Source organism: Notothenia rossii (assembly GCF_949606895.1).
Source record: "Notothenia rossii genome assembly, chromosome: 10".
NCBI classification, from domain to species: domain Eukaryota; kingdom Metazoa; phylum Chordata; class Actinopteri; order Perciformes; family Nototheniidae; genus Notothenia; species Notothenia rossii.
In genome coordinates, this window is record NC_136908.1 from 10,351,216 (window position 1) to 10,379,204 (window position 27,989).

At 40.2% G+C, this 27,989-nt stretch overlaps 1 protein-coding gene across 4 annotated transcripts in view; it reads right to left on the reverse strand.

Annotated features, from left to right (window-relative positions):
* The window catches only part of adcy2b (adenylate cyclase 2b (brain)), a 70,061-nt gene that overhangs the window by 3,775 nt on the left and 38,297 nt on the right, over positions 1–27,989 (reverse strand). For 2 of the 4 annotated variants that reach the window (XM_079656170.1, XM_079656169.1), the window contains 16 exons: positions 24,309–24,457; positions 21,956–22,067; positions 19,888–20,015; positions 17,593–17,751; positions 15,265–15,397; positions 13,318–13,494; positions 12,706–12,746; positions 12,461–12,541; positions 11,996–12,065; positions 11,455–11,552; positions 10,670–10,754; positions 8,729–8,869; positions 7,905–8,033; positions 5,396–5,580; positions 3,278–3,362; positions 194–352 (listed from right to left, as the gene is read on the reverse strand). In XM_079656170.1, coding sequence (XP_079512296.1) covers positions 194–352; positions 3,278–3,362; positions 5,396–5,580; positions 7,905–8,033; positions 8,729–8,869; positions 10,670–10,754; positions 11,455–11,552; positions 11,996–12,065; positions 12,461–12,541; positions 12,706–12,746; positions 13,318–13,494; positions 15,265–15,397; positions 17,593–17,751; positions 19,888–20,015; positions 21,956–22,067; positions 24,309–24,457 — 1,932 coding nt within the window. The remainder of the gene's footprint in view (positions 1–193; positions 353–3,277; positions 3,363–5,395; positions 5,581–7,904; positions 8,034–8,728; positions 8,870–10,669; positions 10,755–11,454; positions 11,553–11,995; positions 12,066–12,460; positions 12,542–12,705; positions 12,747–13,317; positions 13,495–15,264; positions 15,398–17,592; positions 17,752–19,887; positions 20,016–21,955; positions 22,068–24,308; positions 24,458–27,989) is intronic. The other 2 variants (XM_079656171.1, XM_079656172.1) reach the window with 2 other exon arrangements.

Consider the following 27,989-nt stretch of genomic DNA (forward strand, 5'->3'; position numbering starts at 1 on the left):
GGTTGTGTCTCCAGCTACACATTTATACAACCATATTATTGCAAAAGCAAATAAGCATATTCTCAAACATTTTTAAAATATTCCTATAACTTACAATCATAAATACATGTTTTAATAAATAAAACCTGAAAGATAAATACCGCAGCTCAACATAAATGAAAAAAGACTTTTCAGTTTTTTCTTGAATATTCACCTCGTTTTTCCAGTTGCGTCCCAGGAAGTGTTCGGCGACGTGTGCAGGTAAAACGTTCTCCAGCAGAACCCGGTTGAGGTTCTCCATGGTTTCGATCTCCTCACACTCCCTCTTGAACTTGTCCCTCCACAGGAAGTCCAACCTACAGTAATATTCATTCTGTTACAGGAGGACACAGAGTAAAGAGACACCTGTGTCATTCACACCAGCACTCTTCTCCAACTCTCCAACGCTAACGGACACTTTATGAATCTACAGGTGAAGAAAAGAAACTGACCACATTTCATTTTTCAACAGTTAAATTCTGATGTATTCAGCTACAGAAATGTGTAAAAAACATGAGTGTGTCTTAAATATTTATATTATTTGCCATTCAATGAAAAATGTATAGGATTTCAGGGAAAACGTAACCAACTGTATGGAGAAAAAAAAAGATAAAAAAGCCCTTCTCTCGTGGCTCAAGGAAAAAGAAAAGAAGCAGGACTGTTTTGCATAAAAAGTAGCCACTGCTTCTATTGTTTTCTTTTTTAATAATGTTTCATGCTTGAGGGAGTTTTCTTTTGTGCGGGGTCAAACCCTCCCACGAGTGTGTTTGTGCATAAGACAGAGTCCCTTGAACACACCATCATTATGCTCCTGTATATCTGAAACCTCTAGGCTACCTGTGGGCTGCTGGCCCTGAGTGTGTGTGTGTGTGTGTGTGTGTGTGTGTGTGTGTGTGTGTGTGTGTGTGTGTGTGTGTGTGTGTGTGTGTGTGTGTGTGTGTGTGTGTGTGTGTGTGTGTGTGTGTGTGTGTGTGTGTGTGTGTGTGTGTGTGTGTGTGTGTGTGTGTGTGTGTGTGTGTGTGTGTGTGTGTGTGTGTGTGTGTGTGTGTGTGTGTGTGTGTGGGAGCAGTTTTGGCTTCCTGTGAGATGTATTTGATGTGTGTAGTTAGCAGTCTGAAAGAAATGTGTGCACTGAACACTTTTTCCCTTGAGATGGAAGAGGTGGCAGTACATGCCTCCACCAGTGAAGCCCATATGCTCTGTGCTGGGATGTTTTGCTATAGTGTTGATAGCCTGGGGCTGAAATGGAAATAAAGATAGCATAGAATAAAAATAATGGTGTGGATCATTTGTGTATGAATATCAGGCATCAGGAGTAACGGAATACTAAGAACCGCGTTACGTAGATGTCAGATGTACTTGTGCACATATTTTAACGATCCAGAGCACACGTCTCACACAGTCGCCTCTAAAAATACTTTTACCGGGTGTAGAATTCGTCATTTTTCTGTCTTTCAGGCACGGAAAGTAGAACGACTTTCCAGCTCATAAAGATTGTTCTCTTTGGAGAGAGGCATCCCAGCATGAAAAGCCGGTTTGCAGGATATGAGCAACTGCTTCAGATTGGTGCGATACAGGATCCACCATGAAATCTGCATGTAGGTTAATTTAATTTAATTGAACTGCCGCTGCTCCGGTAACACTAATGTGCCAAATGATTAACATCCTTGGAGGATGACTGCATATCGCAGCTGGGAGGCAGATATCACAGACTATGCTGTGTTTCCTTTTTCTGCTCTTAATAAAAAATAAAAAGTAGGATCTTTAGGATAACAAATGGCAGTTTTGAGACCCAAAATTCATCCAAATCAGCGCGGATCAGGAGTACAAATATGGCAACTTCCAGGTTCAAACTGCCATTATTTTATCCTGAAAATGTAAGAAATGTATTCAAAATCCACAAAACCACTCCAAAAGATTCCAAATCGGCCAAACCATTTTTTAACTATTGTCTGATGCTAATTAACGCTGATAAATGCACCTTATGACAATTGTGCAAATTGACCAACATATGCAAATAAGCAACCGACAGTTTCTATGTGCTAGGGACCCCTTCTTTACGTTTCTAATATACAACTTTGGGGTGCTCAACATTTCCAAGTTCACAATAGGACTATATGAGCAGGCAAACAGACTATAATATTGTTGAGTAATGCAACTGAAAAGGGAATTAGAAAAAGTATTGGAATATATTTTAAAGCACCCCCTACCCTGATATGTGTGTGTAAAGTTTGAGTACTTGTCTCTCTTGCAGAAAGAGGAACTCCTCCCGGAGTTTAGAAAGTAGGCCGTTTAGAAACCTGCTAACTAGTCTGTAAATGAGCTTTGCTCCATCGCGCATCTGTTCATGAGGGATGAATTAAAGATGCGTATGTTCTCCTAACCTGCTTTCTCCTCCCTCTGACTAAATGGTCAAGTAAACATCTCATTAGGGATGATGATGAAAAGCAAATGTGTTTATAGCAGGATACAAGTTCATCAAAAGGATGTTCTCATACGCAGCACCTATTGACGTACTTCTGCGTCAAGGGATTCCAGAGACGTCACTTCTTATTCCTTTCGACCTGTTTCCAGAAATATTTTTGAGAATAATGGATGAAGCATTTCAATGCACTCATTTATACCCAAACAGCATTTGGGAAGGACAAACCAAATGAACCCTGGGAGATGCTGATAAGAGAGCATACCGGAATAAGATATGACAGTGATAAATTGTTTACCACGGCAAAGTTCTGTTTCCAAAATAAATGCTCCCCTCCCTTCTGGTGACCTAGATTGAGCACAACACATGGAGCTGTTTGGACCCATTGGTGTTCTCAGGGGAGCCCCAGTCTTGGGTACAGAAGCTTTGAGGGGGGGAGTCCTTCTATCCTGAACATCTGTGTTGGGGTCAGAGATGATGGATGGTACCCCAGGAAAGATGAAACACGCACACCAAATCTGTGTCAGCTGAGTTTAGCTCTCACATGAAGCAAGGATGTTGGACACAGAAGAGATGGAGGCAGTGGGCCAGACTGGCTGCTCCAACGCGACAGAAATGTCAATCTGAAGTATTTGGAGCATTTCTGAACCAAATCTTTGAAGGCAGGTTCACTTGCTCTGTTTCAAGTGTCTTGAAAATGTCTCCACATGCAGAGTTTTTGTGCAAAACAACTTTAAATGGCGCACTGGATGCCCTAATAAGATCTTACTATGGTTATTATTATTATCACAGATGTAGTTATTTCATTGTGGTGTATTTTTCAAGAAGACTACTGACCTGCCTGGCTAATACCAGTAAGGTGATGAAGAAGATGAAGAGAGACACAGAGCCCATCGTCTTCAGGTCCTTCAGCACTCCTGGTCTGGACACAGAGGTAGAGACAAAACAATATATCAATGTTGATCATGTGGGGCCAAATCAGACGATCTTGTATTCAACCAATTCCATTAAGATGTTCTGCTTTTCGTTTTACAGAGGACCATTAACTCGCTTACTTGATGTTGCTGTTAGGTGAAGGGATCACTAATATTAAAAATCATGTTTAGAAAATGTAAACAGTGAGCTAACATTTAGATAAAAGTTGAAAAAATGTGCTAAAAGTTTGAGGATAAACCGTTGAAATAGTACATTTTAAAGCTAGCTTAAAGTTAAACTGTTGATACAGTAGCTTATAGTTAGCTAAAAGTAATTCATTAACATTTGAAATACACTGAACAAAAATATAAACGCAACACTTTTGTTTTTGCTCCCATTTTTCATGAGATGAACTCAAAGATGTAAAACATTTTCTATATACACAAAATAACCATTTCTCTCAAATATTGTTCACAAATCTGAAAAAATGTGTGATAGTGAGCACTTCTCCTTTGCCGAGATAATCCATCCCACCTCACAGGTGTAGCATATCAAGATGCTGATTAGACAGCATGATTATTGCACAGGTGTGCCTTAGGCTGGCCACAATAAAAGGCCACTCTGAAATGTGCAGTTTTGCTTTATTGGGGGGGTCTGGGGGGGGGTCCGAAAACCCTAGGGTTAAACCCTAACCCTAACATGTCACCCATCTCCTTGGCATAGAGTAGATCAGGTTGTTGATTGTGGCCTGTGGAATGTTGGTCCACTCCTCTTCAATGGCTGTGCGAAGTTGCTGGATATTGGCAGGAACTGGAACACGCTGTCGTATACGCCGATCCAGAGCATCCCAAACATGCTCAATGGGTGACATGTTAGGGTTAGGGTTTAACCCTAGGGTTTTCGGACCCCCCCAGACCCCCCCAATAAAGCAAAGCTGCACGTTTCAGAGTGGCCTTTTATTGTGGCCAGCCTAAGGCACACCTGTGCAATAATCACGCTGTCTAATCAGCATCTTGATATGCCACACCTGTGAGGTGGGATGGATTATCTTGGCAAAGGAGAAGTGCTCACTATCACAGATTTTTTCAGATTTGTGAACAATATTTGAGAGAAATGGTTATTTTGTGTATATAGAAAATGTTTTAGATCTTTGAGTTCATCTCATGAAAAATGGGAGCAAAAACAAAAGTGTTGCGTTTATATTTTTGTTCAGTGTAGTAAGCTACAAGTTAGCTAATATTCTCAAAAGTTTAAATAGAAAGGAAAAGTGGCTCACATTTACAAAGTGATTCTTATTTTGAAGCAACAGACATTTTGTGGCACCAGAAAGCCTGCTAGCTTCCTTTGGCTACTAGTCTAACCTGACCATTTGTCTATTTGCTTTTTAATTACCACTGTCTAACAATTCTATGTACCGCATGTCTCAATCCTTTGGCTGTACACTCTTCATGCTAATAAAGTCAAAGTTGGAGTTGGAAAAAAAATGTTCCACAGTTTGACTAACAGCTCTTAAAACTGTTTGCAGAAAGGGATTTCTTCAGCGGTGAGACTCCAGCTGTCAGTTAAAAGCCAGATATCATTTCAGCTCCATCAACATAAACTGCTTTCACTCTGCCACTCATCCTCCTTCTTTCCAGCAGTTGCACTTGATTGACAGGGATTTGGCATATTGCTACCTCAGCTATCCCTCAAGACTCGAGTCTCATTAGTGATTTGAATCCGCTCTGCTCGACTGATGTGAGCAGGCTGCAGGGTCAAAGGGGGGTCGAAGGGTTTCACACAGAAATTGTGACCTCAACTAATTATGGGTGTGTGTGTGTGTGTGTGTGTGTGTGTGTGTGTGTGTGTGTGTGTGTGTGTGTGTGTGTGTGTGTGTGTGTGTGTGTGTGTGTGTGTGTGTGTGTGTGTGTGTGTGTGTGTGTGTGTGTGTGTGTGTGTGTGTGTGTGTGTGTGTGTGTGTGTGTGTGTGTGTGTGTGTGTGTGTGTGTGTGTGTGTGTGTGTGTGTGTGTGTGTGTGTGTGTGTGTGTGTGTGCGGGTACCTGTCTAGACTATTGGTGGGGTACAGTGCTTTGCTGAAGGCATCCAGCAGAGAGGCGTGTGTCTGGAGGATGATGATGTTGTAGATCACCACGGCAACCAGCATCACCACCATCTTCAGCTCGTAGTTTATCCTCAGGAACACCGAGCACGACACCAGCCCCAGGATACAGCAGTAGATGAAGTACTGGGGACAGAGAGAGACAAAGAAATATGGAGATCTAAAATACTTTTCCACACAGGTGAAGCACTGTGAGAGCTTAACTACATTAGTTTACAACACAATGTAACATTCAATTGAGATAACATGACGTAAGTTTTACTGACCAGACGTGTTAAAAAGTACTTAGCCCTTCTACTTAAGTAAAAGTAAAACTATGAAAAAGTAATCTGTACAAGTACTTGATTCAAGTTATAACCTGATTTAAAGGTGACCTATCATGTAAAATGCACTTTTGTACGTTTTTTATACATGAATATGTGTCCCAGGTGTTCCAGGGAACTCACCAAGTGTCAGAAAACACAACCCTCTCTTTTCCCCCATACCCAAATCTCTTAAAAAGGGGCTGCAACGGATCTGATACAGACTGATCCAGATTTGAACACTTCTCTGACGTCACAGAAGTGGCGCTACGGCTATTGGGCCAACTCCACCAATCAGGAGGAGATAGCCACGGACATTGCCGTTGGAAAGCGCTGGAGACGCTGTAGTACATATGCCAGGCCTGTAGATGGTGCTGTTCTCACAGAATCAGCCCATTAAAAGACAGTGTTAAATTGAGCGAAATGAGGAATGGCTAAAATGCATGATCTGTTTGGTATTTTTAAAAATAAAAAGTATAAATATGCCTTATATAGGTATGGTCCTACACTATATTATTCAAATATAGCATGAAAGGTCCACTTTAGGGAACAATATATAAGCTTCTAACTATACCAAAAGCATAAGTATTTATTGTGCAGAAAGGGATATATTTTATTACTGGGTTATATAATTATTGATGCATTAATGTGTATGTTAAAGTTGCAGATTGCAAAGATGGAGTTAATTGTAACTATTTTGTGTACTTAATAATGATATACTACTTTATATTTTGTATTCGTATTTAGTAACTAATGTTGTCAGATAAATATAGCGCAGTAAAAATAACATTATTTGCCAAAGAATAGTGGAATACAAGCGTAAAAAATTGCATAAAATTCAAGTCAAATGTGTACTCAAGTAAATCTACTAAATTGTAATCCACCACAATGACATGAGGATATAGCATGATTATGATATACTATAAAATTATAAAATATGTGGTTTACTGTAAGCCAGTTTGTAAAGAAGGCCTCTGACGCTTTCCGATGATTTCAACTATAAACATCTTGGTTTGCCAGCATGGGTGATTCTTTTTTAGCTTGGTGTGAAATAATTTAATCAGCCTAACAGTTTTTGAACGGCTGCACAGAAGATTCCCCGTGTAAATAGAAAACATTGACATAGCTTTACGTTAAAGAGAGAGGATAGAGACGTTGCCTCAGTGAATGCCTTGCAGCTTAAACGTGGGTTATTTAAACTAAAAGAAAAACATTTCCATGACTGTTATGGTATAAACTGCAAGTAAAAGCTCAGTAATTAGTAATTAGCTTTCTAGACTGTGACGGACCGCTGCAGAGACATGATTGGGGGATGATTTAAAAATCCATTATCTACTGGGGCAAACTGTTCTCAGTCTTGTGTTCTTGTTTACCATGCTTTGTGGGGTGACTTTTTTTTGCCGAGTCATTACCGTAAAGATTTGTACAACCAATATGTTAATGGTTAAGAGAATAGCACAAAGAGTTCTTCATGGATTAAGCCTCCTAATTTTCAAAGTGCAGTGAAGAGTTTGACCCTGTGGAAAACACTGAAGCTGAATTTTTCCAAACACAAATCTCTAACTTTACCGTTTTAGGTAAATGTTAACTCATTTAGGTTACTTTTGGGATACTGGTGGTCAGTAAGTAGACTTTTAAAAACTAAAGGGGCCCTATTATGCTCATTTTCAGGTTCCTATTTGTATTTTGTGCCCTTCTGTGACATGTCTCCATCCTTTAATGTTCAAAAAGCTCTTTATTTCTCTCATACTGCCTGTGCTGCAGCACCTCTTTTCACCCTCTGTCTGAAACCAGAGCCCAGTCTGCTCTGATTGGTTAGCTGGTTGGCTCTGTTGTGATTGGGTAACCGCTTAGAGATGTCCCGCCCCTTAGCCTATCATGTACAATATGTTAGAGTGCTAGCCAATGGAAGCGCAGGTGTTAGGTAGTGATGTCACTATATCACCGAAGTAAACAAAAGGGTTCAATTGAGGAGTTTCAGGCAGGGGGGGGGGGAAGAGACATTTGGGGTTTTAGCCTTTGCAGACCATTTACATGCACATAATCCTATTTTACACACTACAGGAAATGGTAAACCTCAACATCTATAATAGGGCCCCTTTAACCTTCTTTCCATCCATATTGATGACCTCTCCCTGTTCTACTTACTGGCAGATAAAACTTGTTTTCTCCTGTGTTTTCCTCCATGTACTCCAGCAGGCTGTCATTAGTTATATTCACAGGTGGAGTAGTTGTCATGACCTCCTCCCCCGATCCTCCAGGGTCCTCCACGAAGAACTGCAAAACAAAACAGAAATCACCTAACAGTTGCAGGCGCCAGAACTGGTTAATATTGAGTTTATGTTTTGCCCTGAAGACAAGAGTTGACGGATAAAAACAGTTAAACTACATTTTGCCCGCCTGTTAAGTTTTTCTTTGCCACTGAGGCCGAGTGCTTGTTGATGGTGGAAAATGTTGGGTCTCAGTAAATAATATAACAGTCTAGACCAGTTCAAAATAAAAAGTGCCTGGGATAACTTTTGTTGGATTTGGTGCTATATAAATACAATTACATTTTCATTATTTGACTAGATAATCAGAGCCAGAGCGGCTGAGTAGTATAAATCAGGTACTTCATCATTTTAACCTTAAAAACAGTATTCAGAAACCGTCCATGTTACCAAATTCAGCTTTTGTTGTTGAATGGGGCGAACAAACAAGCACACACACTTTCTCACTTGGCTTCATGTGTTGGTTGTTTTGATATTTTCTAGCGTTTTTTTTATTAAACTTATAAAAAAACAAATATAGATTGGTTCGACAATTTCGTAAATTACCAGATTTTTTGTCTTTATTACAAATTAAATGTTATAAACTAGATACATGTTACTTTTGATACTGTTAAAACTTGCCTATGTTATGGTTTCTAAATATTGCATGAGCACTTTATGCAGTCCAGTCCAACACATAGAAACCTGTAATTAACTTCTCACCATGTTGAACACCGCCATCACAAGTATGAGAGCTGTGGTCGTCATGGTGAGGACCAATCGCAGCCAGGGATTGTTGGTGACGATGATGCGGGAGGAAGTGGGGAACCAGGTGAAGGAGCAGAAGGAGCCCTTCTTCCCCTGCTGAGGAGGCAAATAATCAGGTAATTAGGGGTTTAGTGTTATAAAGTCCCTCTGGAAATGTAGCCTTTGCACACCATTCAAATACACAAAAACAACACACTACAGGAAAGGGAAAACCAAAAAAGCACAATAGGGCCCCTTTAGAATAAAAGCATGTCAACATGATCTTGTAGACACATAAAATACAAGCATGAGCAAGAAAATGAATCTGTGAAAATGAAATGAACATCTAAAACACGCTGAAGTGGGTGATGGTTCATAGATATATCGAAGTTTTCTTCTAATTGTCGCTAAATAATGGCAGTGTGTTTTACACGGTAGTTGCGGTGATGCCTTCTCCTACAGAACAGATTATCTCATTGGATTTTCCAAGAAATGTTGTTTCATCACAATAGACGTGTAATGCAACTTTTCACAGATAAACTAATCATGTCCTTGAACTTTATTCAGCCTCATTAAAAAGTCCTTACACAAACCCAACCAGCGAAACGCACATGCACACATTTGCCGTGAGACTTCATTGGTCAATAACAGGCTCTTTCACCAATCACCAGTGACCACATCAGCTTTCATTGAGCGATACAATTAATGGAAAGCACAACACACCCATTAAACAGGATCTCTCTCAAAGTTGTTACTGAGGCAGTTTATAAAATTGATATCTGGGTCAGTGCAGATACAGCATTATAGATTAACCCCCTCCCATTAATTACAGGTGATGACCCACTTATAGCGATATAAAACTCTCTTGAGAAGGGGGGGGGGGGAACAAGGCTCTAAAGGGCGAAGCATTTATTGATTGACCATAAAACACTTGTGACAGGCAGCTTGTAAATAACACCCATCCCTCCATTGTTCCACTGTGCTCAATAACAAGCAGCAGTGACACGATGGATGGACTGTTGTATGAAGGAGAACAAAGCTCATATAAAGCCCTTATAGGAAGGCTGCAGTTCACACAGTGATCCAAAAAAAAAAAAGTGATGACAAAAGATACCTCGACTCAGCAGTATCTTAGTTATTGATCAGTAAAGGAAAGACATCTTTCTTTGTGTGAAGGAATGAATCCATGTGAAAAAAGAGAAAGATGTGAGCCAAATCTCCAACAGCTGGGATCATTAACACATTGATTTTGGATGAAATCGCAGCTAAAATGAGAAAAAGATATATGGAGAAACAGCTAAGATGGGCAATGTGAATTCAGTGATTGTTTTCTTCTGCGCAGACATAAATAAAATCATGTTCTGGAGCATTAAGAGTCATTAACTGCTTATTTGAAAATGTAGACAAACTTCATACAATTTGTAGGCTTTTTTTATGCACATAAGATATGCCATTCCCTTAAGTAGTTAAACCTGACGGACATACATAATGTTCTGTATGTTTGTATGGCAGTGTGAATATGAATGTAAATGGGAATACAAATAAATAATAAATGAAAGAATCCATTGTGTCACCAGCATATAGAGAAAACAACTGTATGTGTGAATATAATTTATATACAGATAAATAAGAAAGGTACAGGTTTTTGTTTATGATGATTCTACATATTTAAAGTAACTCTAAAGTGAAAAGAATATTGAATTACAGATTATAATTTCTACCACTGATATGTATTGGAGTAGAAGTAGAAAGTAGCAGGAAATGGAAATAAAACATATAGAAGAAGTATCTTTAAACAGTATGTGTGTGTGTGTGTGTGTGTGTGTGTGTGTGTGTGTGTGTGTGTGTGTGTGTGTGTGTGTGTGTGTGTGTGTGTGTGTGTGTGTGTGTACACTTATTAAATCAGTTCAAACTCACCAGTATTTGACCACCGAAGCAAAGGAGGAGGATCAACGCCAAGAGCAGGAACGCCAGGCCAAAGGAAATCCCCAGCACAGCAGTTCTGCCACACACACACACACACACACACACACACACACACACACACACACACACACACACACACACACACACACACACACACACACACACACACGATTAAATGCAGGTTCTAATGTATTCTACATCCGACCTGCATTCCATTTTCACAGAGTAAGCAGGAACGTGGATATAAGCAGGAACGTGGATATAAGCAGGAACGTGGATATAAGCAGGAAGGTGGATGCTATAGTACTGAATGTGCTTTGTAATACAGTAACGCCCATATATCGCATTTTCTGTGTTCGTCTGATTTAAGGACCCTTGCTATAAAACAGATGATGTCACTTCTAAACGTGCGTAGCGATGCTGCGACACACAGAGCCAGGATAAAGACAGCGAGGGGGGAATTGTACGATCAATGGCCCTCAGAAGCTGAATTACACCTTCGGCTCCCAGAGGCAGTAAATTAGCATGACGGTGAATTTCTTTCCTCGCCATGAAAGAGGCGACGCAGTCTGATTCACCTGATCTATAATCACTAAGCAGACATGGATCCTTTTCATCTCGATCTGCTTTTTAGCCTCCTGCCTCCTTTCATTTCAACGTGGTACTGTTGATGAGACAGCTGGCGTGTCAAATGGCTCTTTCTCACATCAACCCGCCGCCACAGCTAGAGTTGGCTGGTATGTAAACCCCGTGGGGGGGGGGGGGGGCAGACTTACTTGGGCAGGACGAGGACCTGCACGATGAACATACAGCAGAATATGAGGCAGGCGCAGGTCACGTAATACTTGAAGGCTGGTAATGTTGTGGATCTGTACTGTTGAGAGAAGGAAGACAAATGGGAAACAGGGTTCAATGTTATGAGGAGCAGCAGAAAAAACATGCTATGGCAAAGTCAACATTTATTTATATTGCATGCACGATAACAATAACAGACCTCTGTGAGGGACAAAGCAGAAAACTATAGATCCATAAATAATGAGTAGAAAAGTTGTTACTGTATATATTTTTTTAATCCAATAATTAAAAGAGGCCCTTATATGCTTTTTGGAGTTTCCCTCTCCTCTAGTGTGTTATGGGTTTTAGTGCATGTAAATGGTCTGCAAAGGCTAAAATCCCAAAGTTCCCTCCAGAGGAAGTTTCTCTCTCACACACACACTTCTCTTTTTTAATTAAATGTAAGTTATTCCTTCTAGACTCTTGCATGGATTCGTTTCCCTAGTAAATAACGCTTGCAGGGATTTTGTAAGATTTGCCTACCTCTTTCTCCAGAGCTTTGTTGTGAAAGAACAAAGAGATCCTCTGGATGTCTTCAGACTTCAGCCACTGTCTGCAGACACACACACACACACGCATGTATTATATGAATATCTCAAATCTGTTCTGTATTTGAACATTAGCGTTGGTCTTTATTACATTTTAAGAATATTTAAAAATGCTACAATGTTATGACATGTGCAAAGAACACCTTTTTTAATTCAAAACAGCTGTTTCTTTGTGTTTCTTGAAATACAGAATATCATAAAACAGATATTTACATAAAGATTAAATCATTGGTGTTTAATATATAATAACTGGAGCACAATAGCCAGATAACTTATGAGGATGCTTTTTCTGACTGTTCAAGCTGACTTGAAGCTTCTCCTTCTTAGTACTGGGAGTCATTCTTCTCAGAAGTGATAGTGATGTAGATGAAGGATGTGCAGCAGCAGACATGGTGCTTACTTCTGCGAGTTGATGCCGTCGATGGTGCGAATCATTCGCTCGTTGAGTTCCTCCTCAAACCTCCTCCTTTGAGATTTGGACCTGGAAGCGAGGGGTGGGGAGGAGAGATTCAAACATGGAGACGGAATAAAAATGGTCCCATACATGTGAAGATATTTTGTAAAAACTGAGTTGTATGTCATGACCAGTCTATGGTCATGACCTGATCATATTTGACAGTTTACATAGTTTTGTTTCTGGCTCACCTTTCTCGTCTCTGGAAGTGGTACTGACCCATTGGAACGTCCTGAAACAGGAAGTCATGTATCAATGATGGATATCGGAGTGTTTTTCTTTATATCCTTTAAAGGTCCCCTATTATACTGTTTTTCATCAATATATTATAGTTCTTAGATATATACAGAACCTGTCTCTGATTGGCTGAAACACCAAACAGATCATTGCAGCATTACCCATAATCCCCTCTGTTTCAACCTTGTTTCAAAAGTGCTGATTCTCTGTCTGTTACTTTAGATGAAAATAAGGAGCCCCTCCCCACGCCCCTCTGAGAGATATTTGGTTAAAAAGAACACAATGGTGCTCTAAGAGGAGATCCAGGTGATAAGGTTGGGGGGGGGGGGGTTACCTTGGTTGGTGATTGGCTAATGGTTACACAAGCAAACACATCGTTATGACATCATAAAGTGGCCAAAATCAGTTTTTTATATAAATGGATCAGGACAAAAGGTGAGCAAATATTTTTTCCTGAAACTTCCAGAATCTCTTTACACAGAGGGGACACATGTTTAGGTATAAAAGACATGAAAACGTGGATTTTCCATAACAGGTGACCTTTAAATACATTGCATTACACTCACAGTTGTGTTGATCTTGCCGTTGTCCGTGGTCATGCTGTCTCGATGGTGGAGGTTGGCAAAGGGCTTGGCGGCCCCCCAGGACTCCAGGTACCGAGTCATCCTGACAGACGCTCTCATCTTCCCCCCGTCCAGAGAGGTCCGGGAGCGGACCCCCAGCAGAGGGCTGTGCCTCTCAGTCTGAGGAAACACACAGGAACAGAAGATCATGATTTTGTTGAGTTGAACGACAACGACCCAGCAGTCAGACTATGTAACATTTGCTTATGAATTCCCATTGTAATTACTTGTAAGAGAGAACACAATGCTATTTTTGGATTAGCTTGAAACGTGCGAAATTTTGCTACCTGAACAATTTCAGACCATTTTGGAACATTTCCTTGCATTGTGACCTCTTTTAGAACATATTTTGTTAATTAATGCCAAGCAAACAATCCTCATTGTGATTAACCTAGGTGGATTGGGTTTGATGTTATCAACAAAAAGCGCTGAAATGCACTGTCTATAGAAAAACACCAGTTTTCTAAACTGTCAAAGTCAAATGATGTTCCTAGTTCCAGTCAGCTGATTAAATATTTAAATTGCTGAAATAAATGGATATTGTGACTGAAGCAACGTGGCACATTAGTCTATAAGAGTTTAAATAAATAATGGCAGTTCATTTTCCGCGGGTTTAGAGAACAGCGCTGACAGTGACGGTCAGTGACAGTGGAGATGACACCTCCTGTGAGCCGTGATCCATATTTAGCCTTGACTCTTTCAGGGCTTTCTTGAAAATATCACAGAGCTCCCACAGCGTTTTTCCAACATCTATCCAAGAGCTATCTCCATTACAGAAAAAAAAGGAAAGAGTAGCATCTGTCATGTTGTCGAGACCTCCTGGTCATATTCATGAAGCAGAAGACACTTTAAAAACACAGTGGCTTAGGCTAGGCGTGGTTTACTTACTTTTTTATTTTGTAATGTTGTTGTTGATTTGATTTTAGCTCTCAGTTTATCAATTCATTTTAATTAAATTAAACGTATAGTAACTTCTCAATCCTTTAATCTGAGGCAAATTGGACTCCTTTGTTTACTTCGGTAACATAGTGACATAACCAAGCTCTGTGTTAGAGCCATTTTTTGTGTTGATAATGAATGTATTATTTTCTTATTAATTTAGATCTTAATATATTCTTTCCATTTATGAATTAGTATTGAATTAAATATTCGGAGAAAAGCTTTGATTTATTGTGATCAATCAGCTGTTATATAAGGAAGGGGTGGGACTGAGCGTCACCGGAAATTGTCTCCAGCACGGAACGGGGAATCGGTACAGTCTTTGACCTCACGTTACACTGATCATTTTGTTTATTTGTTTGTTTAATTTTATGGAAGAAGTAAATATATCCGCCAGAGGAAGGCAAAGAAATCAGTTTTAAATATCCTACGAGAATGGGCCACGACACTCTGCTATTGGCTAGCGCTTCAACACATTGTAAGTGATAGGCTAAGGGGCGGGGCATTTCTGAGCGGTTGACCAATCCCAACAGAGCTGACCAGCTAACCAATCAGAGCAGACTGGGCTCTGGTTTCAGACAGAGGGTGAAAAGAGGTGCTGCAGCACAGGCAGTATGAGAAGAATAAAGAGCTTTTTGAACATTAAAGCATGCAGACATGTCACAGTAGAGACACTACATACTGATATGAACCTGAACATGAGCATAATAGGGCCCCTTTAAAAAGCCAAGAGAATATAAATAACGTAAACAAGGTAAAATAGAATAAGACAGGTACAAATTACAGAACTAAAAGCTATAGTGCAGTGCAAGATATGGACAGTTATTTGATTTAAAACAGGCAACAGAAAAGCTGACCACATCATCTGCTCTTTCTTGTGCTTGAGAAGGATATTTATTGGTGCTTTCTGAATGTTGAATGTATCAAACCGTGTCACTAAAGGTGACTGACCTTTGGGTTGATGACCAGGTAGGTGATCACTCCATTTTCTTTCAGGTACGAGTCTCGGCTCAGCCCGTCTCCAGGCTCCACCTTATAGGAGCCCTTCAGATGCTCCAGCGTCACTGAAGAGATGTGGACCCTTCTGGAGAGGAGACAGGAAGTGGTGATAAGAGGACAGGGGGTGAGAGGTCAAGAGCATGCGTCACTGTGCCATTAACAGCTCTCAAAAAAAGGAAAATGACTTATTACAACAATCAAATGCAATTATCCCTTTTCAGGTTTGTTTCTACCGTTGTGAGCAGAGAGAGATTTAGTGGAGAGAGTGTTTTTTACAGCGGGATTATTTTTCAGACACCTATGAGCAAACAGAACCATTAGCAGCCTGGTGGGGATACATGAGGGACACTGGGGAGCTTGTTTTCTGTGTAGCATTCACAAATCCACCAATATGCCCCAGCTTGTTACAGTGCAGAACTCATGTCCACATGTACAGATGATTGGTCAAATGAAGTGGCGATAATTGACCGAAATGTTGGGAGGAAGTAGAACCGACAGATGTTACCTGTGAGCTTTTAGACATGCGCTTCCTGTTAAACAAGTTAGCTATGAATGGGCAGCAGAGGAATTTAATAAAATATGTTTATTAAATTATTGTACTTTAATTTGATATACTTTTCTTGAGTATTTCAGTGTTATACTGCATATACTTCTACTATATTTGGTGGCAAATATTGTGCTTTCCACTCTATTTACCACTCATTGTTACTAGCGCCTTTCTACATATAAAAACACATAGTATGCTAATAAGAAATTATGAAACACTGTTTTAATCATCTAGCAACCATTTTTAAATGTAACTTTTACGGCTCAACTTACAAACTTCAACTTTTAAATGTAATGACAAGTATTTGAGTACTTAAAGAACATTTTGCTGATAATACTTTTGTAATTTTACTTAAGTAATATATTGAATAAAGGACATTTACTTTTAACGCAGTATTTTAAAGGGCCCCTATTATGTTTGAAACTAGAGCTCAGTCTGCTCTGATTGGTTAGCTGGCCGGCTCTGTTGTCATTGGCCAACTGCAGAAAGATGTCCTGCCCCCTTAGCCTATCACGTACAATGTGTTGTAGCGCTAGCCAATAGAAACGTGAGTGTTACATAGTGATGTCATTAGGCTACAGAACTAAACAAAGGAGTCTAATTGAGGCGTGTCAGACAGGGGGGGAGGGACTTTAGCTTTTACAAACCATTTACGTGCACTACTAAAACCTAATATAACAGACTACAGGAAAGGAAAACCCCAAAACACAATAGGGCCTTCAACACTATAGAGAATATGAGGGCTTTTTTCAACCACTGGCAATGGGGGAATGAAGAACATTATGGATAAAATGAACTTATACAAAATGTTAAATTCCTTCTGTAAACAACAGATTCTGCGGAAAGCAGAGAGCATTCTGGCCTCTCCAGGTCATGTTCTTTCACATGAATTTCGTCTGTTGCCATCAGGGCGAAGATATGCTCTACCTGATCAAAGGACTAATCGCTTTTCAAAATCATTCATCCCTTCTGCACTCAAACTTTGAGATTCTTGAAAGGCTTTTAACTTGATTATTTATTTATTTATTGTTGTGATGCTATGAACTATTTATAGTGTAAATTGGAATGATCCACATCTGTGCTCCCGGGTGTGTTTTCTCCCTGTATGTTCCTGCCTGTGTACATGACATAAGCTGCTGCTCATAACCAATTGCCCCTTGCAGGATTAATAAAGTTGCTGATTGATTGATTGATTGATTGATTGATTGATTGATTGATTGATTGATTGATTATCATATCAATTGTAACCTTTATTATTCTTGGTGCTGCTGCAACAGATCAATATATTGTTCTCTCGCAGGTGTATCTTCATATTTATATTTCAGGGGGTGGTTGAATGTCAGCCAACATCGATATTATAAAACAATTTTTAGTTTGGACTGTCCTAGAGATTATGCTGATCACTAATAAATGTAACGCCAAGTTCTGAGTATTATCCTTTTAAGAGAGAAAAAGCCTTTAAAACAACCACCTTGAGAACCAACCTCAAGATAATGACGTTGGAGCTGTTGGCCTCTGGGACTTTCTCTCTTCTGCTTTAGGCCACACAGAGCAGATGGGAATTCTGTGACTTGCTAAGTGCAACTCAACATTAATCACTGAGAGAGCAGGAAGTGCCAAATCCCACAGCTACACTCTCCCTCTGCATTATGCAACTAAAAAATGATGTCAATGATTTGCAAAGCAGCATAAGCAGTTAGATCAAGAGGTTTGAAGAATTGGTTATATCTTACCCCGGCACACCTCCCGCCTCCATGTGATTGGCCAGCGTTACGTCATGTGACCACACGTCGTACTGCCACTTGCGCAGGCCAATCACGCCACACAGGACATTCCCAGAGTGAACACCGACCCGCATGTTGATGTCGACTCCAGTGGCATCTCGGACCTTCCTGTGGAGAGAAGAGGGCACGATTACACTTTAAATAAGAAGTTTACTACTTTTGGGTAAATGTGGTTATTCGATAGAAGATTTAAATCAATTGCAGTGTGAAGTTAAGAGCTGGGGTAAAGACGTGTTAGGAAGCTAGCTTAGCGTAAAGATAGGAAGAATGAGGAAACAGCTACTCTGAATACACCTATCACTCTAAAAAAAAAAAGGTTAAATATGTTGTATCTGCATAAACTCCTTGACATTTATAATCTTATTTTCGTTATAGAAAACCACATTATATGTTATTTTTTTTAGCCTATACACAAACAGAGAAGTCAGAATGACGTGCTCAAACTGTTTCTCGTCTGATAAAACATTATCAGTAAAATTATGATTTTGGGTTAAGCCCTGTCACACTGTCCCGAAATTTGACTTATATACTAATAAAGGACTGGCTTATCTAAAGCCAGTTGAGTAGCACTTGAAATGTTTTAGCTCTATGAAACCTGATGAACTTATATGATTCTGTTTTCTTCAAGTTTGTATTTTGTTGGATGAACGCACTTATTGTAAGTCGCTTTGGATAAAAGCGTCAGCTAAATGTAATGTAATGTAATTGACACCAGATGGACACACGATAAAGGAAATGTTCAAATTCGGCTCTGATCGTAACAACATCGGGACATTCGTGAGGGCAGCTTAAGCCATTGTATGACCGCCGGTGGAGTTTCTCAGGCTCCGGCAGCAACTTCGTGAGCAGTGGCAAAATCTTTGGCATGCCAAAAAAATTGCCGAAGGACCTTGCGAAGGTTCATTTTCGTGTTGAATTTGTGTGTCCATTTTGCCCTTCGTAAGTCACTCGTGAGGGCATCTAGTCAAATCGTTTCATCTTCGTGTGATCATCGGTGCCATCGGGCATTTTTCGCCTCACGAAGACAACACAAAGGAAACAAGAAGCTGCCCGATTGTCTTAGGAAGGCAACACGACTTTGTGAAGCCCTCGCAATGCCGTCATGTAGCCATCGTATTATAGTACGATGACATCGAGATTGCATTTATTGCACAACAAAATCATGTAAACATATTATGTAAATCACCCAATTTGTGTTATGTGAAACTGAAAAGGATATTACATTGTTTTTGATACTTTCGTTGCAGTTGTATGTCTTAAATGTCATTTAGGTTTACTTCCTGTTTTATTTAGATGCTTTTATTTTGAAGGTGAGTTTACGCTGTTGACAGGAAGTTGTTGTTGCTATGGAAACAACATGACTGAGTGTATGGTTCGGTTGCCATCGTGTGGCCTTCTGTAGGCATCGTACTTGCTTCGGCTGTTGCTTGGCTGTTGACCAAGTTCGGGGCCATCTTCGTGCGGAATTCCCAATTCCATCTGGTGTCAATTTCGGGACAGTGTGACGCGGGCTTTAGGCATTTACTCCCATAGCTTCCTGTAACCACTATTTTATTTTGTGACACATTTATTTTTCTCATACTGCCTGTGCTGCATAACCTCTTTCCACCCTCCATCTGAAACCAGAGCGTACAATGTGTTTTGGATTTGGGATTTTAGCCTTTGTAGAGAATTTAAATGCACAAAAACCTATATCACACACTGCAGGAAATGGAAATCTCCAAAAAGCAGAATAAGGCCCCTTTAAAATGTCATTTAAAATGTGGTTTCCTTGTTTCTTGCCTTAAATATTTGTCTTTGTTGATGTTGCAAATGGAAGTAATGGAAGATATATGTTCCACTATAACTGACAGAAAAATCTTATAGTATTGTATAACTGACACACAGACGATTCGACATGACATCTTTAATCTGATTGTGACTAAAGGTCAGTTCCTGCAAGCAAACATATTGGTCAATACAACTGATGTGTTTGACGTCATGCATGAGTGAACAACATGGAGACAGAGGGCGGAAAAATGGCGAGCTGGAAAGTAATATTTTTTCATTTGTTTGCCATTTCCAGGGAGGCTTATCATATTGAATTCACATTGTGTTTATTCTGGAGTTCAAACAGAGCTGGAATGAAGTCTGGCATTCCTAACGCTCAATCTGTTTGACAGGCGTGTGTTTGTTTGTTTGTTGTTTGTGTTTGTGTGTGTGTGAGAGAGGCAGAGAAGGAGAGAGGGAGATCTGGTATTTTACTTGATGGCCTCACACATATCCAGGCCCATCTTCACGCAGTTTCTGGCGTGGTGAGGCAGCGACTCAGGCAGACCGGACACACAGTAGTAACAATCTCCGAGGATCTTGATTCGCATACACTCGTTTTCCTGAAAGACAGACATTAAGAATGGAAATAGGTGGATTAAAGGTCCCCTATTATACTGTTTTTCATCATTATATTATAGGTCTCAGATATATACAAAACATGTCTCTGAAGTGTTTGGCTCCAAACACCAAACAGATAATTGCAGCATTACCCATAATCCCCTCTGATTCAGTCCTGTTTCCAAAGTGCTGATTCTCTGTCTGTTACTTTAGATGAAAATAAGGAGCCCCTCTCCACGCCCCTCTGAGAGAGATTTGGTTAAAAAGAACACAATGGTGCTCTAGGAGGAGATTCAGGTGATAAGTTGTTGATAAGTTGGTGATTGGCTGATAGTTACGCAAGCCAATAAATCGTTATGACATCATAAAGTGGCCAAAATCTGATCTGCTCATTTTCAGACAGGTTTTTATATAAATGGATCAGGACAAAAAGTGAGCGAATCTTTTTTTCTGAAACTTTCAGAATCTCTTTACACAGAGGGGAAAAGTGGATTTTGCACAACAGGTGACCTTTAAATTGGTCAGGAAACCGTGTACCCTTAACACTATCTTCATTGTCCAACATTTTCATTATCTTCAACAACTTTTCATTGAAAAAGATACTTTCTCCTGCTCTGTCTCATGTTCACACAACTCAAACACCTGTACAGGAAGTATTCTGATCCCATACTTAAATAAAGGTACTATAACACACTGTAAAAAATACTTTAGGTAGGTATACCTAATACATTGGGAATGTACATAAAGTATTCAAAGTTAGAGTGCTCAATAGAGAATTCTCTTTTTTTTTCTTGAAAAATCTCTCTATATATATATGATATATAAACCCTTTAAACATGTAGGCTTTGTTTGTATCTTTTTTATTTGAAAGGTAAATAGCAAATAGAGCTGTCAGATAAATATAGTGAGAAATATAATAATTCACATAACAGCATCAGAATACTTAATTTATCAAGTAGAAAGTTGGGTATATAACAGTTCCTCCATTTTAAAATGAAATAAAAGGTAATTTAAATAAAACTTTACAAAATGTATACAACATACAGTCAAAGTTAGAATGTGCAATGAAAGGTAAAATATAATAACTATCATTCTATCTACATATAACAAGCACTCATCAACGACTCAATGCTTACAGGGAGAATAAATAGGATTAATTTCTTGTTTTTATTTAACTTACTGTACATTACACACACACACACACACACACACACACACACACACACACACACACACACACACACACACACACACACACACACACACACACACACACACACACACACACACACACACACACACACACACACACACACACAGACACACACACACACACACACACACACACACACACACACAGAATCAAACACCCCCACACATCACACATGAGCTCTGGCTCCACATGTGATACAGCTCATCGTCGGAGCGGCTTTATGTAACGCCGGCTTCATCAGAGCTTCTGGACAGGAACGCGGAGAGAAACTGACTCAACTGTTTATCCCCGGAAAACTGAGAGCCCACGAGGCCACCACACACACTCTGACCAGCCCACACAACCTGACCTGCAGCTGTTAACATGCCAAGCACTCTGGGAAGGTACGACGCTGGCCCCAGGACAGAGAAGACTTTCATTCAAGGCAGAGCAGTGAGTGAGTGACAGCACACAACTCAACCTGATCTCTCCTTCGCTGTATTTAGCAGATTTGTGCAAACAATTCCAATAAGGTCAACTTTTAAATACATCAGGCCACATTAGCTGAAATTGCCATACAATTCAAGATAGTGGGCTTAGTGTTGTTGGGTTGTTGCATGGAGGCTCGAGCAATAAAGAGTGTTTTAGGAGATCATTAGGGATCCTTGGCTTTTCAATTGCTTTAATCTGAAGCAGCACGCTGTGTATGAAATGTGGTTATATCAATAAAATGGGATATTTCTGAGTTACCTTTGCAATTTGGTCAAATTTGCCAAAAAGTTCATTCAGCATGTGGACCAGTTCCCCGGGGGAGCAGTCACTGGCCAGCCTGGTGAAGCCCACGATGTCTGCGTACAGAATGCTGCACAAAACAAGAACAACAAATAATATAATTAAGATTTCATTACTGAATAAAACTACCGCGAAATAACACTTTCATTCATGGCATATCTTGTTTGTACTGCATTAAGAGAGGCAGGAGAGGGCCATTTTATTAGTAGAGCAACATGAAGATGGAGCGTTTATTGCGTTTTGCTTTGACTTAACTTGTCTGCAGTGTTGTTTTCCACAAAGCTATTCAGTTGAACACTTTCACATTGGTGGCAGTAGATTAAACATTTTAATATGGAATAAACCTTCTCCTTTACTCCTTCTAGCAAACTTGAAAAACTACAAACCCAACAAAGACTGAATGAAGGAACACTTCTCTATTCAGGTCTCTAATGCTATGCAAGTTATTGTCATCTTAATAATATGGCTTTGTACTTGCAAGAATCTGGATATACGGTACATGTGAGAATACAGGGGTACAATTCTAAATATTGCAATATCTTTTGCAAGTCCTATTGACTCATAGTATCATAGTATAAAGAACACATTGCCATTTGAATAGAATCTGAGTCAAAAGGCATTTTAGGGACAGCAGAACAGTGGGATCTGCAGTCCCTCCCAATCAATCTAGGCAAAGGAATTAGCATTTATTTATATCAGTAATTACCGACTCTTTTTGTAGTATTCTTAAAAGTAAAATTATCCAGAATTGAAACAATATCACAAAACAAACTATAAACTTCACATCTTCCTGAATCCTGAACAATGAGGCAAGTTTTAGCTAAATGTATAAAAAGGTTTAGAAACAGACTTCTACCGTCAGCACTTCGTACGTTTTGTCTGCTCTTTGGAAATATGAAAAATCTGCAAATGCACCAGACGATATCCAAAAGAGAAGGACATGTCTTTCAATGAGCATAAAACACACACAAAGCAACCAACGAGCAGCAGACAGGAGGCTGCTGTTTGTCTCTGCACTAAACGTGTGTGTGTGTGTGTGTGTGTGTGTGTGTGTGTGTGTGTGTGTGTGTGTGTGTGTGTGTGTGTGTGTGTGTGTGTGTGTGTGTGTGTCTGTGTGTGTGTGGGAGGAAGCAGCAGATTCACACTGCCACATGTCCTTGGGTGTCACTTCTGAGATTGCCCTCTTCTCTGTGAGCTAAGACCGAGTGAGAATCTGTTATTACTGAAGGATAAAAGGCAGCTCAACACACACACACACACACACACACACACACACACACACACACACACACACACACACACACACACACACACACACACACACACACACACACACACACACACACACACACACACACACACACACACACACACACACACACACACACACACATCTGAGGCCCACTTGAAACGCTCACAGTCATTGTTTCCCCTGTAAACCTCAGGCATGATGGGAAACAGGTTTTCTATGGAGAGGCTCTCATGGTCAGCTTGGATTTGTATTGCTATGAACCTCCACCACATAGAAGGACGTCTTTGAGTACAGATTGACCTTAGAACCAACCTAAGAACAATGGATGTGAATTAACTATTGATTTAATTTGGTCATAGCAATCAAAATAGATAAGAACATGGGTTTTAAAAGTGATGGCGAAAAAAGAAAAGGCGAGGAGGTTAGAAAGGGAGACTATAGAGTCGTTCATGAATGAGTCCTAAGCCCCAAAATGAGTTCTTAGCACTTCCAGGTTTTTAATGAGTTTTTGGTCCGATGCCTGAAATAAGCTCTGTGGTTAACACAAGCTAAAGGGATTATTAGGTTTTGTTCTACGGCGTTACATACGTCAGTAAATACTGTAATACTCCTCTCGTAATGTCCAAAGCCTCTTTGTGTCTTTACAAAGCTAACAAGTGACTATAGGAGACTATTAAACCAATTATTAGCTGCCTTTAGCTTAGCTGTGTTTACATGAAGTCGTGAGACCGTGATGGAGTTTGTTTATTGTCTATATATAATGTTATAGTCTTCTGGTAATTTCTATTATGCTTCGACTGCAATATTTCAAAATTCAATGGAAAAATGCCATTGGCTTCCTGCAAGGAAACCCTTGCAATGCTAACTCACTGCTCGACCTACAAAAATACGTCAACACTGCACCACTCTATAGAGAAGCACAGAGTAAAGAAGAAATCCAAATATAACTGCAGGTAGACCGGAAAAAAAGAAGACGAGGGGGAGGACAGGATGTTAAAATAGAGCAGAAGATTATAACCTTCATTTTGTGGAAGCACAGATAAAGAGAAGCAGCCTCACCTGACGTTGGTGTGTCGCTGCACGTAGAGGTTGTGGAAGTTGTTGGTGCTCTCGGTTCGACCAAAGTTGGGCCCCTGCAGCCTCTGGATGATCTCAGCCTTCATCACCCGGGCTATGTGAGCCGGCAGTAAGGACAGCAGTAAACGCTCCTGAGGACAGAGAGGGGGGTGAGGAAGAGTCAAGCAGCTAGGATTTATTATAGTACGTCGCCATGTTGAAAACTTAAAGAGGCCCTATTTGGATTTTGGGGGTGTTCCCTCTCCTGCAGTGTCTTATATAGGTTTGTGTGCATGTAAATGGTCTGCAAATGCTAAAATCCCTGTGTTCCATCCAGAGGGAGAATCTCTCTCACACACTCCCCCCTGCCTTTAATGCCTCCATTGGACTCCTTTGTTTACTTCATACCATAGTGACATCACCATAGAGCTGTGCTCTGGTTTCAGACAGAGGGGGAAAAGAGGTGCTGCAGCACAAACAGGCAGTATGAGAAATATAAAGAGCTTTTTGAACATTAAAGCATGGAGACATGTCACTGTAGAAGCACTAAATTACAAATATGAACCTGAAAATGTGCGTTATATGTCCAATTTAAATGTAAACAACAACTTTGATCAATGTGCTGCAGGGACGTGTACAGACATTTGGAGGGGCTATTGCTCTAAACTGGAAAAAGGGCATCCCACTGAAAAAAAATTACAACTAAATTGAACAGTAATTCACATCTCCTAACAAAATAAGATAAGCTAATTCGGTGACTTGATTTTAAAAATGTAAACCAGGGACATCTTTTGTTTTGCGGTCCATATCTCATTAAATATCTAATGTTAGTAACTATTAAAGACAAAATGGGGACAATTCTGTTCTAATGTAGCTTGACCATTGTAACTGCTGTGCAGTCCAGACATACTGATAAAATAGGGCCTCTAACTAATTGCCTTAAATAAACTCACTAATTAATGAAACCAGTTCAATACGCATTATTCTTATCATTATTTATGAGCGCAGTAACGGTAAGGTATCTAATTACTTATTTATTTATTATTCCATAACTTAATAACAGAGATGGTCCCACTAAAGTGGTAGAGACATGGCAGAAATCCTACAATGAAGCGGGACATTGAACTGTTACTTGAAACTGAACCGTGAGAGGGCGATCAAGAAAAGAGAGCGAGCGGCCCCGTTGAGGGAGTTTACAGATGAAAAGACACAGAAAGACAGAAGCACAATAACAACAAGTAGGCTATATTTAGTTTTTTTTTTGTAAATAACCGCCGGTGTCAAGAGGAAGTAAAGTCCCCTGGTTTGTCCCTTATACCCTAACTGCCATGAGACAACACAAAATCAAGTTTCCAAAATCCGACACTGAGGTGGTCTTAACGCACCGGCAGATGACAGCGCTGACAAAGTGTGTTTCCCGCAGCGAGACGCTACAAAACTAATTGTGGGCTTATCATGTTGATTCGGCCACAACAGAAAAAAGAAAAACAAACTCTCGCTCTCTCCAGAGGGGCAGGTCAGCCAAAAAGGCCAAACAGGCCGTTGCCCGGGCAACATTAGCCCGTACCGTACCTGTGCACGTCCCTGATGTGCTGCTTGGCCTTTTTGTTTTAGTGGGGCTGAAAAATGTTCCATCTCATACAGCCTGACTGCTAGATTGTGAGTCAAAGGCATAGCCACAAGTGGAAATAATTCATCATTAAGAAGAAGTGTTATTTGGGGTGGTAGTTTTATTCTGCTCTACTGTGTTCTGTCACTAATATGCATTTAAATATAACCTTTGTCCTCCACAGCCAATATTTAACCTCTTGAATATATTTATAAATTCCTCTAATAAGGGTTCATCAGTGATAATTTTTCAGCCCTGAGTACTAGAAGATTAAGTCATGCAAAGAAGAGCGATGGTGATTTTCATTTTTAATAATTAGGCAGCACAGCAGAGGAAAGAAAAGGAGCAAGTTCTGCAAATGTGATCCTACATAATCACTCAATCAATAAATCCTCATGTATAGAGCACTTTTTATACACAAACATGAGGATAACAGAACAAAAAACAATAACAACCCCACCTCCAAATCCATAAATAGAAAAATATATATGTTTATGATTAATATAGTGAAGAGAAGTGACTAAATAAAGCCATATTAGTTGGCTGAGTTGGCCCTAAAAGTATGAACATAAAGAAGACATGTTTTATAGACTATACAAGTAATAAATGAACAATATTGATCCCCTTGCAATCAGTGTAGTGTTATACTGTTGTTATTTGTGTACCTGCCTGATATATTTAAGCAATAGCTCACGACAGGCCGTGGTATATGCTCATTATATCACAGCTAAGGGGCGTGGTTCGGCCCGACGCCCCTTATTTGTGAAAATACAAACAAGGGAGATTTTGCAGCTTTTTTTACATGTAGACCACATTAGACCAGGTCCTGATCTAAAACCACTAGACCTAGACTCATCAAATCTGGACTGGATTATCCCAGAGGGTCTAAAGATTCTTTATAACACAGTTTCAGATTTGTGAAACCTTTATTCTATTTATGAAAATACAAACAAGGGAGATTTAGCAGCTTTTTTAAAATCTAGACCACATTAGACCAGGTCCTGATCTGAAACCACGATACCTTCAACCTCCAGACAGGGAAGATAGACAAACTAACATCTCTGTTAACCACCTTTGCTTTTTCACTGTCTCCATCCCCACCAACTCATAACGCTGGCAATGTCCTTGATCTCATATTCTCAAGGAACTGCACTACTTCTAACCTCTCTGTAAACCCGCTCCACACATCCGATCACTTCTTCATTTCATTCTCTCTACCCCTTTCCAAACATAACAAACTAATCTCTTCTGATCCTGCACCTGTCCGCCGTAACCTCCGTGACCTCCGTTCCCTCTCCCCTTCTACCTTTGCCTCATCGGTGCTCTCAGCCCTCCCTTCCTCTGACTCGTTCCAACTCCTGCCTCCAGACTCTGCTGTAGAAACTCTCCTCTCTACTCTCTCATCCTCTCTGGACTCTCTCTGTCCTCTCACATCTAGGCAGGCTCGTCAGTCCCCTCCTGCTCCCTGGCTAAATGACGCACTGCGTGCTAATAGAACCATCCTTCGGGCAGCAGAGCGGAAATGGTGGAAATCCAAACACCATGACGACCTCCTAACTTATCAGGCTCTCCTCTCCTCTTTCTCTGCTTCCATCTCTCAGGCAAAAAGCACTTTCTTTCAAGATAAGATCCAATCTTCCTATTCCAATCCCAAAAAACTATTTTCAATCTTTTCCACCCTCTTGGAACCCCCCAAAGCCCCTCCCCCCTCCTCCCTTCTGTCAAGAGACTTTGTTAACCACTTTGAAAAAAAGATTGATGATATTTGCTCTTCTTTTTCTGACTCACCCTCACTCACCGCTGGGTCACCAGACCCTCCTTTCACCCACACACTAACCTCCTTCTCTCCTCCCTCTCCAAGTGAGGTTCTTACCCTCGTTACCTCTGCCCGTCCCACCACCTGTCCTCTGGACCCTATCCCCTCTAACCTCCTTCAGACTTTCGCTCCTGATATTCTACCGTTTATCACCCATTTCATCAACACTTCTCTAACTTCTGGTCACTTTCCAAACAGTCTCAAGGAGGCAAGAGTAAACCCTCTCCTAAAGAAACCCACTCTCAACCCGTCTGATGTT